Genomic DNA, 14,316 nt, shown 5'->3' on the forward strand with positions numbered 1-14,316 from the left:
GTCTGCTTGTGTCACATCCTCTTCCTCTGTTGTCTCCCTCAGGTAATATGGCAGATTCTAGGTCCAAACTCAGATGAGGTTTTACCAGCAGTAAACACAGACATTGGTGAACCAGTGAACGGGACATTTAGTTTCAGAGACGGGGAAGGGGGTGTACGCAGCATTGAGTTGAAGATCCTTCCTCATGGTGAGGTGGAAGTCATGGAGAAATTCATTGTCACGCTCAGTATCCTCTCTGGAGAGATGGGTGTTGATCCCAGAGCCGGATCTGTCACACTCACGGTACGTCCTCGTCCTGCTCAGCACAGAAAGTGACGACCTATAAAAAGCAGAGAATAAAACTGTAAATACAGCAATGGATCATTTTAGCAACGGTGTACAATGTGTGCCTTCTCTAGATTGAGAAGTTTGGAGACCCCAATGGCATAGTGCAGTTCACCGAACAGGACCTGAAAGAGCGCATTTACAGTGAGCCTTCTGAGAGCGAAGGACCCCTCAAAATATCCCTCCTTATTACACGCAGAGAGGGTGTCATGGGTAACATCACGGTAGGAAAACAACCCGCTTATTCAGTATTTTGTTCAAACGCTTGGTGTCAGTTAGGCTTTGAAAAATTTTCTTTTTTTTCATAACAGCAATAAATTACATTTTAAAAGCTATTTTAGTTGTAATATTTCACAATATTACTGACTTAATGTATTCTCAAGCAAATAAATGCAGCCTCGGTGAGAATAAGTGAGATGCTTCCATCTAAAAAAAAGAAAAAAATGTTCTTTCATAATGTTCATAAATTGGTTTCAAGCCCAATAATTGTTTGTTTTTATTGTCCCCCAGGTATTCTGGGAAATCCTCAGTGATGCAGACACATCAGGAGACTTTGCTGCCCTGAAGGGTTCTGTCATTATCCTGGCAGGACAGCGTGTGGCAGAGATAGTCCTCACCCTGCTCCCCGACTCTGTGCCTGAGTTGGAGGAGACATACATCCTCCGTCTAATCTCTGTGGAGGGCGGCGCAGAGCTGGATGCAGACCGCAGCAGTACCCGTTTGAAGGTCCGGGCCAATGACGAACCCCACGGGGTGTTTGTCCTTTATTCTCAAAACCAGTCAGTGGTTGTTAACGTGGCCAACCGAAGTAGACACCTCATTATCAGTGTGAACAGGCTGGCAGGGGCGTTTGGCAATGCCAGTGTGGGGTATCGAATCGGTTTTACCACCCCTGGTCAGAGTTTTACAGAGGACACAATCACTGGGAACATACTGGTGAAGGACGGAGAACGGGAGGCCAGTGTTAGAGTGCCATTTAGTAGCCAGGTGTGTGATTTGTTGTATTTTGAATTAAATATGGGACTGTAAGAAGCCAGTTCATTTTATTAAGACCCGTATTGATATTTTGTATGCTTCCACTACAGGTGTTCTTTGCGACGGGCTTTAACTTTAGCGTTGAGTTGACGGATGTGACGCTGATTGGACCCTTGCTTAGTTCCCCTCCCAGAATTCAGCTGGAAGCAAAGCTGGCCATCGTTTCTGTTCCTGAAGTGGCAGCTAATGCTGAGGTGAGATTGCGTTCAACACCATTCTGATATCACCACCAGATGGCGCACAATTAATAGATTAATACTGGTTTGCCAATATTGTGTTGTCAAAAAGTATTACAAAACTTGTGGTTTAATCAGTATTTTTTTATTTAATTAATATCATATTTATTTTTACATTTTATATATATATATATATATATATATATATATATATATATATATATATATATATATATATATATATATATGTTTGAAGTGTTGTTAAATGGATATTAAGCAATCTCACAAAAATGGTCCAGGATGCATTTCATTGCAAAAAATATGAAAAAAAATAAAATAAAACTTATTTTAGGCTTATGTCACAGACTTTTAGTTAGTATTTGTTCATTTATTTATGCATTTTATTAAAACATGGCTAAAATGTCAAATGGTTATTATGGAATCTCACAAAATATGGTCACATTGCACTCCAAAAATCAAAAGACAGTATAAAACCTGTTTGTCTGTGTTATGTTGAACATAAAAGATGATATTTTTGAAGAATGCTGGTAATCAAACAACTGATCGTCTCCATTGACTTTCATGCTATTTCTTTCACTACTATGGAAGTAATTTGCTATAAGTTTGATTGCATCACATAGTAATTATTTAGCTTTTTCAAAATTCTTCAAAATATCTTCATCTTCATGTTCAACATAAGACACAAACTTACACATGTTTGGAATGACAAACGTGTAAGCTGGAGTAAATTATGACAACATTTTAATTTTATGGTAAACTTTTCCTTTAATTATAATGAAAATAATCACAATGCAAACAAACAAACAAATCAATAATTTATTCCTTTAATGAATAATTTTAATAGTCCTAATTTACAATACATGGTTTCTCATGGTGCCACAGGTAGGATTTGCCTCTTTGGCCCTGCGTGTCTCAGATATAGAGAGTGGCCAGTGTGAGGTGCTGGTGACACGGACAGGCCTGTATGGAAACATAACGGTCCGATGGAGCTCTGGGTTTCCTCCTGGCCAAACTCCACCAGGCTACCAGCCAGGGGACATCTCGCCAACATCAGGTTAGAGAGAAATGAGTCCATTTGTATGAGAAAGATCCAGAAATGATCAACTGACTCATCACTAGTCTGATTTTTCTTTTTCTCTTGACCTGAAGGCACAGTAATGCTTGCCCACGGTCAGAGGAGTGAGGTGATCTCTCTCAGTGCTGTTAATAACATGTCAGTTGTCACAGCACACGCTGTTTACCTGACCTCTGTGGAGTCAGATTCACCTGGTGGAGCCCGTTTCAGGTTAAAACTGCGCTCTTTCAAAAACAATATCCCCGTTTTCATTAGCACATCTGTATGGTTTGATGTATGTGTTGTATGTGCAGGACTGGTTATACAGTAGCTGAGGTGGAGCCTTTGGGATTATATCAGTTTCGTCCTGATTCTCGGCAGCTGGTCATTGAGGAGGACGTGCAGACCATCACCCTCTACGTCCAGCGCCTTTATGGCTTCCGCAGCAACCGTTCCAGCATCTCGTACAAGACGTGGCCCGGCACTGCTCAACCGGACAGGGACTTTGCATCGGTAGCAGACGGACAGCTTCTGTTCGATTCCCGCCAAACATCTGCTGCCATTCGCCTGTCTATTCTTGACGATTCCCTAACTGAACCAGACGAGGATTTTTACGTGAACTTAACCAGCGTGCGTGTTCTCAGTGCCAGTTTGCCTTCAGTCGATGCACAGCCTCGCATTGTGTCTCAAAATAGCATCGCTAGAATTACCATCCGTGCTAACGATGTGGTTAGTGGATTTTTAAGTATAGGGCCAGCAATAATACAGATTTCTGAAGACAGTCAGGAGGGTGCCCCCCAACAGAAGCTTGCCTTAAGAGTACGCAGGTCGGCAGGGCTCACAGGAGTGGTGAGTGCCAAAATCAGAGCCTATGCAGGACTCAGAACCCCGGAGGTGGATGCAGCCCAGTTTCATCGGGAGCATAATGGCACATGGGCCCTGGAAGGAGAAGATTTTACCTTGGAGACCCAAACTGTCACGCTGTTGGAGGGACAGAATGAGGTGGAGGTCAGTGTCCTCATACTGAATGATCAGGAACCGGAGGGGCAAGAGGCTTTCTTAATCTACCTCAGCGAAGCAGCAGGTGGAGCACAGATTGTCAGCGTGCCAGATGAACTGGGGTTCACTTCATTTGCCAAAATCATTATTCTGGGTGAGAATCTTCAGGATCTATCGAATGAATATCCGAATATATATATCCATTCACATTAAATTGATTATTTTCTAAAAAATAAATAAATATATACAAATTTAATCAAAAAAGACACAAACTTTTGTGGGATTTGTGATATAATTTTTTTTTCAGGGATTTTTGCTGAATAGAATGATCAAAAGAACAACATTTTTTTATAAACTAATCTTTTGTTACATTGTCTTTATTGTCACATATCCATTTTATGCATCCTTGTTAGGGCTAGTGATACACCGGCAAACACGACCAACCGGTAGAAATTTGTCAGCCGGTAGAGATTTTGGACTATCGTCTCCAGCACTTTTGTAACTTTTAATAAGAAGAAATATTCATTTCATTTACACATATGCATTGTTTTTGCACATTTGATTATTTCATACAATGTACCGTATGTAGCATTTCCTAGTTGTTCTACTGTAGTTCTTTTTTTTTTTTTGTCCTATTGCTTGTAATTAGTTTATTATTCTTATTTAATTGCTGACTTTATTTGTCTTAAGTGAGCTTTAAGTTTTTTTTTTATTATTATTTACGTTAGTATTACTTTTTTGTGAAATTGACACTGGTGACAAGAATTATGAAATTTCTATGGTATCAAAAATTCATAAATCTCAAAAATCATAAAGACCTAATTTAAAGTTAAAAGATTTATATTGTGATATATATTTACCATGAAATAAAATGACTCATATCTTTATATAAGATTTTGGTCAAATCCCCGACCCTTACATCCTTGCTGAAAAAATGTATTAAATATTTTTGCTCAGCTACTAATGTTTCTCTGTGACAGGGAGTGATCTTCAGAATGGTATAGTTGGCTTCAGACTGAGCTCTCAGTCCGGTCAGATCCTGGATGAGGACTCAGAGAACAGGACAACAACACTCTTTCTGGAAAGACAGGAAAACAGGTATAATACTGTACATGTTGAAGATGATGTTGTGATGTTGTGTTGTAGTGTTACTCAGTTTTAGATGTGCATGCTAAAAAAACACTTTTCTACATGTTTCCAGAGCATTTGAAGATGTGCTGGTGTTTTGGCGGGTCACATTTAGCGCTACAGTTCACTCGGTGGTCAGTCATGGGGTGAATCTGACCAGAGAGCTGCAACAGACCTCAGGCACATCTATCTGCAGAAAAGGAGAAGTACTCTGTGCCCTCAGGTTGGAGGTCCGGCCAGACAAGGTATATTAAAAGCAGATTTTACTTTTTAAAACATATTTTAGTTTTGTTTGATTTATTTATTTATTTATTTTTATTATTATCTTTCTCTGCTTTTGGTTGTTGGTTTTGTTCTGTGCTCTTTTTTTTCCTTTTCATTGCAGTTATGTTTATGTAGTGCTTAAGAGGAATCCACTTTTACCGCTTCTCTGGCCATCTTACTCATTGTTTTTTGGTCTGTGTACTGCAGGACCCAGAGTATGAGGTGTGGTTCCTGGTGGAGGTCTATAAAGTGGGTGAGGGTGCCACCATAAACCAGACTGCCCGTTTTGCCAATGTCACCATGGTGGAGAGTGATGACCCACGGGGGCTGGTCTATTTCGCCCAAGGCTCTAGACTACCTGTGGTCACCCTCAAAGCCACAAGCGTCAGTCTTCAGGTCTACAGGGATGCCAGTACAGCATCAACTATCTCTGTCAAGTACCGCATGCAGGTGAGATTTATTTGGAAAAGGAAGCATCTCCCAAGATAACAAAAGATATTCAATAAGCACAATAATATACCGGATTTCGAATCAAGGAGGCACAGAGAATACATATACAGTACAAACTCAGCAAACTCAGAAAGAACATATGCTTTTTTGCTTAGTTTATTGCGGAAAATTCAGTTATTCTTATGAATTGCTCATTGGCTGTAATCAAAGAGCAAGTGCATGTCTATCTACCAGTACCCAGCCTACACCCCTCTCTGACCTCTTTACATAATGTGACCTCATTAGTGATTAGAGGACTGAGATGATGTCAAATTCATGAGCTAAGATGATGAATGTAGAGAAGATAAGAGCAATGAGCAATTAGGCCACTGAGTTCCCAGCAGATACACCAAAGGCAATATATATATGGTTGCATAGTGGAACTGGAAAAGTAGGATTCGACATGTCGAATGTGGTTTAATGCCCAAAATACATCAGTCTGTGGGAATGGTTTCTCTTGGAATTTTTTTTCCTCTGGCACTCCTTTCCTTTAAGGGATCATATGACGTTGCTAAAAAGAACATTATCTTGTCTATTTTGGGGTAATGTGATGAATGTGTTTATGCGGTTTAAGATTAAAATAACACATTATTTTCCACATAACATATGATACATATGACATCAAAAGATGGCGCCGGTGTGTGTGGCTAGCCTTCTGCGACCTACCTGGCTGTTTGTTATTGTACTGTTTTTATGTATAATTATTCAACATGCTTCTACAGCACTTATCTACGATAGACAAAACACTCTTTGACATTCCAATTTCGGTTGAGGAGTTGATTAAGCAGGATCTGAGTAAGACGGTTGCGTCTTCTATACTGGAAAGTTTGCGCCGACTGCCCGATGCCATTTCCAGAAGAAGACGTCGCCGTAGACGTAGACGTGGGAAGCATGGCGGCGTTTCCACCTGATGGAAATTGTACCTGGGGTCCTCTGTAGTACCACATTCATATACTTATGTTGGCCGATTTCGGATCACGTTTGCTCTGGGCGCTGTGTGGAGTCGCTGTATCACTGGATCTGGCCCGTTTTACCTGCACTTGACACGGTTCTCCCTCAGGTATGTTTGCCTCGTCTCTGCAGAGGTGGAGTGGATTTAATGAACCTTCACCCACTGTGTTATGCATCACAGGCGGCTCATGATTCGGTCTTGGTCAGAATGGCTCTGGTTAATTCAAGATCGTTTAATAATAAGACATTCATATTGAATGACTTTTTCACTTCACGAAATCTGGATTTTTTATTTGTGACCGAGACTTGGCTTAATGTTGGAGAATTTAGCTCTTTTACTAAGCTTGTATCAGCGGACTGTACCTTTTTTTAATTCCCCCCGCACTACTGGTCGTGGTGATGGACGTGCATCAGTTTTTTTTTTTTTTTTTTATTAGGTGGCCTGCGCTTTCAGCCTGATGTCTATTCTAGTTTTGAATCACAATTGATGCATGTTGACTCAACAAACCGTGTGCTATGTGCGTTGGTTTACAGACCACCCTAATTGAACAAGGAGTTGCTGAGTTTACCAAATTTTTAGGTGGAATTATAACTATTTATGACAGAATCCTCATTCTAGGAGATTTTAACATACATGTTTGCTGTCCTTCGAACGCACTGGCCAAAGACTTTTTAAATCTTATAGATTCATTTAATCTTTTTCAATCTGTGACAGGTCCAACACATGAACATGGCCTTATGGTTGTGGCCTTATATCTTATGGTTTATCTGTATGTGAGGTTGAAATTATTGATAATGGCTTCTCCGATCACAAGTCTGTGGTTTTTGGTGTTTCCTTTCCAAGACCTGCTGATAAACCATGTATACCTGAATGCCGGCTGCGTACAGTGAATTCTGTGACTGTTCTTGATTTTTGTAATTTTTACAGTAATGGTTCTTTTTTTAATGTGAATCATGTAAGCTCTCCTTCTCACTTAAGTGTTGAAGAGTTACTTTCTTCTTTTAACTCTGCATGTACTGGTATTCTTGACTCTATTGCACCACTAAAGGTTAGGTGTGTTAAATGTAAATCAGAACCATGGTTAAATTATTCTACTCGTGCTCTCTGACAGGTCTGTAGGCGCGCAGAGCGCAAATGGAAGAAGGACAGGCTTCAAGTTGCTTATGACATTTTTAGGGCTTCCCTGTCAAAATATCAGATAATGGTCAAAAGAGCAAGGGCCAACTAATTTTTCTGATATTATTGAAAAAAATTGTTGCAGCCCCAGAGTTTTATTTAGTACCTTGAACTCTGCCATTAATCCTCCTGAATCTGTATCGATGCCTCTCTGCAAACATGTGAAAACTTTTGTAATCACTTTATTGAGAAGATCGCCAATACTAGATCTTCCATTCAGTGACCTGTTTATGATCCATCAGTCTCAACTGTTCCATGCTCTGCTCTTTTTTATCAGTTTGAACCTGTTTCTCTCACAATTTTAGCTGAGATTGTAAAAAAATTGAAGTCTACTAACAGTCCCCAAGACATTATTCCTATACGCATTTTTAAACAGGTTTTTAATGTTATTGGCCCAAGGATTTTGGCTATAATAATAATTTTGGCTATAATAATCAAAACAGGCTGCACTATAGCATGTTTAAAAGAAGATGGTACATAGGCAATTTTTTGATAACAATTCCCTGTCTTCGGGCTATGTACCATCTTCTTTTAAACATGCTATAGTGCAGCCTGTTTTGAAAAAGCCTAATTTGGAATCTGTCTCCCAGCACAACCAGACAAAACCAATAAAACCTGTTACAAACGAGGCATTTGTTGCATCCAGTGGGGACATAGTTACTGATTATAATGACTTATACTGTGTTCTTATGCATTGCCCACACAGTGACGTAGACATGTGGGTGTGTGTTTAAACGAGGCATTTCAGGAGGGCATGGGCAAGTCTTAACTTTGATAAGGAATATCTCTTTGGATTTGTGACTTTAGTCTTTGCAACTTTACAGATCTTCTTTATGCGCAAAGAGCTTGTAACAATCCAAAGAGAAAATTAAACTTGAAATCGCATCATATGACCTCTTTAATTTTTTCAGTTTTCCTTGCCTACTGTTTTACTTTTAGACATAAGGAAATACTTTTTATTTCTGGTATGTTGCATATACTTCAAAGGAAAAAAACAGAACCTGTATCATCTATCTGCATGTTTATAATATCTGAATTTGAAAGTTTTAACTGTCCACCTCCATCAACCTCTTTCTGTGTGTACAGTTACTGTAAAGGTTGTCAGAAATGGATTTTTTGGTGTAAATATCTGATTATTAACTGTGTTATCTGCTTTCACAGGAGCTTCAGAAAGCTGAGTCTATTGGACCCACTCTGATCTGGCCTGCTGTTGCAGGGCAGGACTTTTTCCTGGCAGAGGGCACCCTGACTTTTGATATTGGACAGAGAAGTGCCGGGCTGGACGTGGCTCTCACGCCCAACATTGGTTCTTCGAACCCAACACCCAAACGTTTCCGTGTGGCTCTCTCTGATGCCACTGGTGGTGCACGGGTTCACCCAGAATTCGGGCTCGCTAACATCACTCTGGTTTCAGACTCGGAGGCTCAGGCAATATGGGCCCTGCTGGACCAGTTACATCAGCCTCTGGATGAGACCATCATCAATCGGGTCCTTCAAGGGCTTATCAATAAAGTCAGTAAGGAGATCACTCCAGAGCAGCTAACTGCAGTGTTAGATGCACTAAGCAAGGTAAGCAAATGTGGAAAGTGTTTGACATAAACCTTAAGTGTCAACATTTGTTTTTAAGTCTCCTAAAGTTTGCTCAGTCTGAAGAAAATCCTTTTGAGGATGATCTCAGATTGAGAGTTGACAAAATAATGTCTTCATTCCATTTTAGGAGTAAGTACTTTGAGCTAATAAAAATCATTAAAGCCATACAATAAAATAAAAATATAAGTAAATAAGTAATGCCTTTTTAGATAGCAATATATAGATAGCATATATATATATATATATATATATATATATATATATATATATATATATATATATACATACACACATATAGAAAAGTGATACTTTTATTCCACTGGGGTACATTAAGTTGATTAAAGTGACAGTAAAAACATTTATAATGTGTTAAACATTTATAATATATATATATATATATTTTTTTTTTACAAAAATGCTGTCCTTTTAAACTTTCCATTCATCAAAGAATACTGGAAAAAGTAGCGGTAGCTTTGCTAATAATGTGAAATGTTTCTCGAGGTGAAAATCAGCATACAACAATTATTTCTGAAGAATCACGTTACACTGAAGACTGGAGAAATGTTGAGGAGTAAGACAAAGATAGAGAAAATACAGCCATCACAGGAATAAATGACATTTAAAAATATTAAAATAAATAAAAACACATTTTAGATTTTACATAGATTTTTGATCAAATAAATGCAGCTTTGTTAACATAAGAGAATTCTTTCTAAAAAAAAAAATAAAAAAAATAAAAAAAATTAAAAATAGACCCAAAGTTTTGATCATTAGTGTATATTTATTAAGTGAATGGTAAACATGTTTGTTTGGTTTTAGATAGCCGAGATTTTATTTAAAGTTAGCCGGATCTTGAGCAATTTTTGAGTACAGTGAGGGGCCACAATGAGCAATTGTGCATTGAGCAATTTTTGAAAACAATGAGGGGCCACATATTGGCCCCCAGAGATCAATTAACGCAGCTTTCCTTACAATGCTTTTTTGTTCCTTAAGTTCATTGAAATCTTTTATCTTGGGAGTACATTGCTTGTACGTTCAGCCACAAGTCTCCACTGTGTAAAAAAAATAAAAAAAAAAAACTCTAGTCGTTGCAGCAATGCTTTGTCTTTTCAGTTAATTTTGTTCCGCTTCATTGCTGGTAGCAGAGTAACACCCAGACAACTTCACACTATTAAGTACTACAATATAAGCAAATCAGGGTTTCTGTGATTTAAACATGGGTTTGCTTTATGTTCCCTTTTTTGGTAAATAACTAAAAGTAAAATGTTACAGTGTTGCTTAGTAGTAGTTCTTGTTAAGGCCTACATGACTACTACTGCTGCTAATACTTGCAAATTTTGTGTTAATGCAGCACCACACACATTTTCTAAATGTGATTTTATAATTGATGTAACTGTAATGGAGTTTCCAGACTTTTCAAAATGACCCTCACTTCACAGATTCTGAAAGACGGCGAGCAGACTCCACTTAAAGACAGCAGCCGTGGCCTGACCTATGACCTCTTGTGTGCCATGGCGAACCCCAGCAGAGTGGACACTCGAGGCCTGAGCCAGCTGGCGGAGGTGGCAGAACGTTTTGCCTTCAGCCTGCTCACAGACGTCGAGTGTGGGGCGGAAGGAAAGAGGTAAGAAAATCTATTTATTGTCTTTATTTCATGTTTTTATTCTGTTTTGTTTTTACCTGAGCTCATTCTTATATTCACTGATTTTGTTTATTCTTCAGAGGCACAACCATACTGGACACCTGCCCGTATTTCACCATAGCTGCCCACCACTGGTACCCCACTCAGATCAACGGCCACACATTTACAGGGACAAACTCAGACACATTCACCCTGCCTGTGAACCTGCTGGAGGTACCAGCCCTTCCAGGAGGCAGCATGGCCCCGTCTGCTTGCCAAAAAGTGCACTTCACTGAGTACAGTACTGAGCACTGGTTCCTCACCAACACAAAACCCAGTGCATTAAACAATAAGGTGAAAGAGTGTTTCTCAGTATCCCTCAGTGCTGAACACTGTATTGTTGTGTTTGTTGTAGACAGTTTCACAAAGTGAATCTAGCGTTTGTTCCCCATGTGTCCAGCAGATGACACTGTTGAGTTGGAAATTTTAAGTTGTCTCTCTTTCTTTCTCAGTTTAATTGTGACGTATGTGATGTATGTAGTGGCTTCACAAATCATGTATGTGTACTTATTAAAATAATTATTTTATTTGCACTTGACTGACTACAACTCTCAGTGTTTTTTAATTGTTGAATCCATTCTGAATAATCTGTGTGTGTTTGTGCAGGTTTTCTCAGTCAGTCTTCAGGGCAAAGGCTCTAAGCCTCTTGTTGACAGTCAAGAGGTTGTTTACCGCATACACACTCCTGACCGACGTGGAAAACCTCTCCAATCTCTCTGCCTCCTGTGGAATCAGGCTGCCGAGAGGTAATCACAAAACACATGCATATAGCTGCATGGCAAAACATTTTATGTGTACAAGGATAGGAGCTCCTTTAGTATTTAGAAACTTATTATACATATCACATTCTAATACTCTTCATTCATACTTGAAAACACATTTGTGTGTACATGCCTGTTTACAAAAAAAAATTACTGATCCAAATGAACTTGACCGGCCATCTGGTGGTAAAGCTTGCCTTGTCCATGTATTTCACACTCATTGGTGAGAGTTTAAGGGACCTGCCATGACGAAGTCGTTTAAGGCCTTTCTCACACACTCTGTAGGACGCACATGTGTTTGTGTGTATTTGACCAAGAAAGTTCAGTACGTTCTGCAGGGTGTGTTCTTGGCCAGGAAGCCTTTCTAGAGGACATTTCAGAACTTTTAGCCTAGAATATTAGCCATACAGTTTGTCCCTGAATTCTCTCCAGGTTGGAGTTGATGTAGAACAGATCCCTTTCAGAATTATGCTTTAGATAAGAGATTTCTCCCTCTCTCTCTCTCTCTCTCTCTCTCTCTCTCCCTCTCTCTCTCTCTCTCTCTTAATGTTTGGACATTTTTTTCTCAAATTCATAGGCATTTATTATGCAGCTGTGATTTCTTGTAATGTAAATGACATCCTAGAATGACTAAATGATTTCTTCAGCAGACTTATCTCAGTGGCAGCTTAATAGCTGGAATTCAGAGTAATGAGAGATCATTTGGAATGATAAATTGGTGTGTTGCATAAGTTTAATTTAGACAAACAGATAGTCAAGTCCAATTTTACAATTTTCTGTGTTTCTCCATTGAGTGAAATTTGTTGCACCGAACTTAACTTAAAATATCCTGAATAATTCTACGAACCAAATTCTCATGTTGCAACCTGGACCAACGGCACACTGAGCCTTCATATTCAGTAACATTATTTCCCAAAGTACTAGGAATAATTATGAATTAGAGATGCACAATGCATCTGTCCAACAACGGCACACAATAATGACAAATTATTATTAAGTTTCATTTTGTTCTTTGTTTTACATATTTGTGTCCCTGGACCACAAAACCAGTCATAAGTGTCAATTTGAAATAAAATGAGATTTAAACATCATCTGAAAGCTAAATGAATCAAAACTTTCCAGTGATGTATGGTTTGTTTTTGGTAGGACAATATTTGGCTGAGATACAGCTATTTGAAAATCTAAAATCTGAGGGTTCAAAAGAAAAACAAAAATTATGTTTTTATATATTTACAGTAGGAAATTCGCAAAATATCTCCATGGAAAATGATCTTCACTTGATATCCTTATGTTTTTTGCCATAAAAGAAAAATGTATAATTTTTACCCATACAACGTATTGTTGGCTCTTGCTACATATATAACCCATGCAACCAATGACTGGTTTTGTGGTCGAGGGTAACTGCTTTTATTTTATTTATTTGACATTATCCGTGGCATGTCATGATCACCCTGATATGATTTCTCCTGTCCAGCTGGCTATCTGATGGTCAGTTCTGTCGTGTGGTGGACGACAGTCAGAATTTCGTGGAGTGCGCCTGTACCCATCTGTCCGTCTACACCGCATATGCAGAGACCACAAGTTTGGCTTCATTCAATGAGGCCTTCTATGCTGCTGGCTTCATTTGTATCTCAGGTAATTCATTACAGTCTACATGATTGTGAGGGTACAAATGCCACCGAGAAATCATGCATCGCTCATGCTTCTGTCTCTCACCCGCAGGGTTTGCCTTGGCCGTTGTGACTCATGTGCTGTGCTCTAGATTCCTAATGTTCGCTGCCAAACTCCTCACACACATGATGGTGGCCTGCTTAGGGACTCAGGTAAGACCTAACGTAACTAGTAATGTGGTCAGCCAGTTAAATTTCGAAGGCAAACAGCATGCATATTCTAATTTATCAGCTACAGCAACACTGAACCTGTATGTAAATTCATGCTGGTTTAAGGTGGTCTTATTTTTTACCAGTACTCCCATTGTTTATGTAATCTATAAATAAACTTGTCCAGTGTGTGTTACGTAGGGTTGGGTATCGATTTGGTTTTTATCGATACCGGTGCCATTTCGATACTTTTAAAATGGTACCGGTGCCTGAACCGATACTTGGATAACATTGGATAACATTAAAGAACATTAATTCTAATTTCTATCTTTTGCTGTAGTTTGTCAGTAGGAAATATCAGTTTACATTTTGCCATTCATTTTAATAATAATCTAGCGAGATTTTTTGAATGCACAAGCAGTCTGACAACAGCCAGTTCTCCACATGGAGATCTGATCTCACAATCATTGAATCTGTCTGTCAATCATTGAGCTGTGAACGTAGCTAAAACTTTAGAGTAGATGGGAAACTCGATTTGATGTGTTGAGCGGTGAACGGAGCGTAAACTTTACACTAGATAGGAAACCAATTGCTCACTCGTGACCTTTTGTAAACTGTATTTATGACAAAGAACTGCACAAATACAGAAAGTCTACAAATCTGTTGATAAACAAACACCTTGGGTTCTCTGTTTCTGTTTGAGTCTGCTCATGCTCCGCTGCTGTCTGCAGATTGAAGAGCGCACTGAAAGACCGGGAGGAGACAGGTCTGTCGCCGTTTTCATATGAAATTTAAGAGGACTGACAATGAGGCGATCGTGTGTACAGTTTATGGAGCTAAATGCTA

The 14,316-nt window shown here is 39.0% G+C and overlaps 1 protein-coding gene across 1 annotated transcript in view; it reads left to right on the top strand.

Annotated features, from left to right (window-relative positions):
- Nucleotides 1–14,316, top strand: part of adgrv1 (adhesion G protein-coupled receptor V1) — a 130,228-nt gene that overhangs the window by 66,124 nt on the left and 49,788 nt on the right. Inside the window, exons 68-83 of the mRNA XM_026211495.1 lie at nucleotides 43–282; nucleotides 399–548; nucleotides 835–1,311; nucleotides 1,410–1,553; nucleotides 2,439–2,610; nucleotides 2,706–2,841; nucleotides 2,925–3,763; nucleotides 4,590–4,707; nucleotides 4,811–4,982; nucleotides 5,209–5,451; nucleotides 8,780–9,187; nucleotides 10,648–10,832; nucleotides 10,931–11,183; nucleotides 11,496–11,635; nucleotides 13,125–13,285; nucleotides 13,373–13,473. Of these exons, the coding sequence (XP_026067280.1) occupies nucleotides 43–282; nucleotides 399–548; nucleotides 835–1,311; nucleotides 1,410–1,553; nucleotides 2,439–2,610; nucleotides 2,706–2,841; nucleotides 2,925–3,763; nucleotides 4,590–4,707; nucleotides 4,811–4,982; nucleotides 5,209–5,451; nucleotides 8,780–9,187; nucleotides 10,648–10,832; nucleotides 10,931–11,183; nucleotides 11,496–11,635; nucleotides 13,125–13,285; nucleotides 13,373–13,473 (3,939 nt within the window). The remainder of the gene's footprint in view (nucleotides 1–42; nucleotides 283–398; nucleotides 549–834; nucleotides 1,312–1,409; nucleotides 1,554–2,438; nucleotides 2,611–2,705; nucleotides 2,842–2,924; nucleotides 3,764–4,589; nucleotides 4,708–4,810; nucleotides 4,983–5,208; nucleotides 5,452–8,779; nucleotides 9,188–10,647; nucleotides 10,833–10,930; nucleotides 11,184–11,495; nucleotides 11,636–13,124; nucleotides 13,286–13,372; nucleotides 13,474–14,316) is intronic.

The sequence above is a fragment of the Carassius auratus genome, chromosome 30, assembly GCF_003368295.1.
Source record: "Carassius auratus strain Wakin chromosome 30, ASM336829v1, whole genome shotgun sequence".
NCBI classification, from domain to species: domain Eukaryota; kingdom Metazoa; phylum Chordata; class Actinopteri; order Cypriniformes; family Cyprinidae; genus Carassius; species Carassius auratus.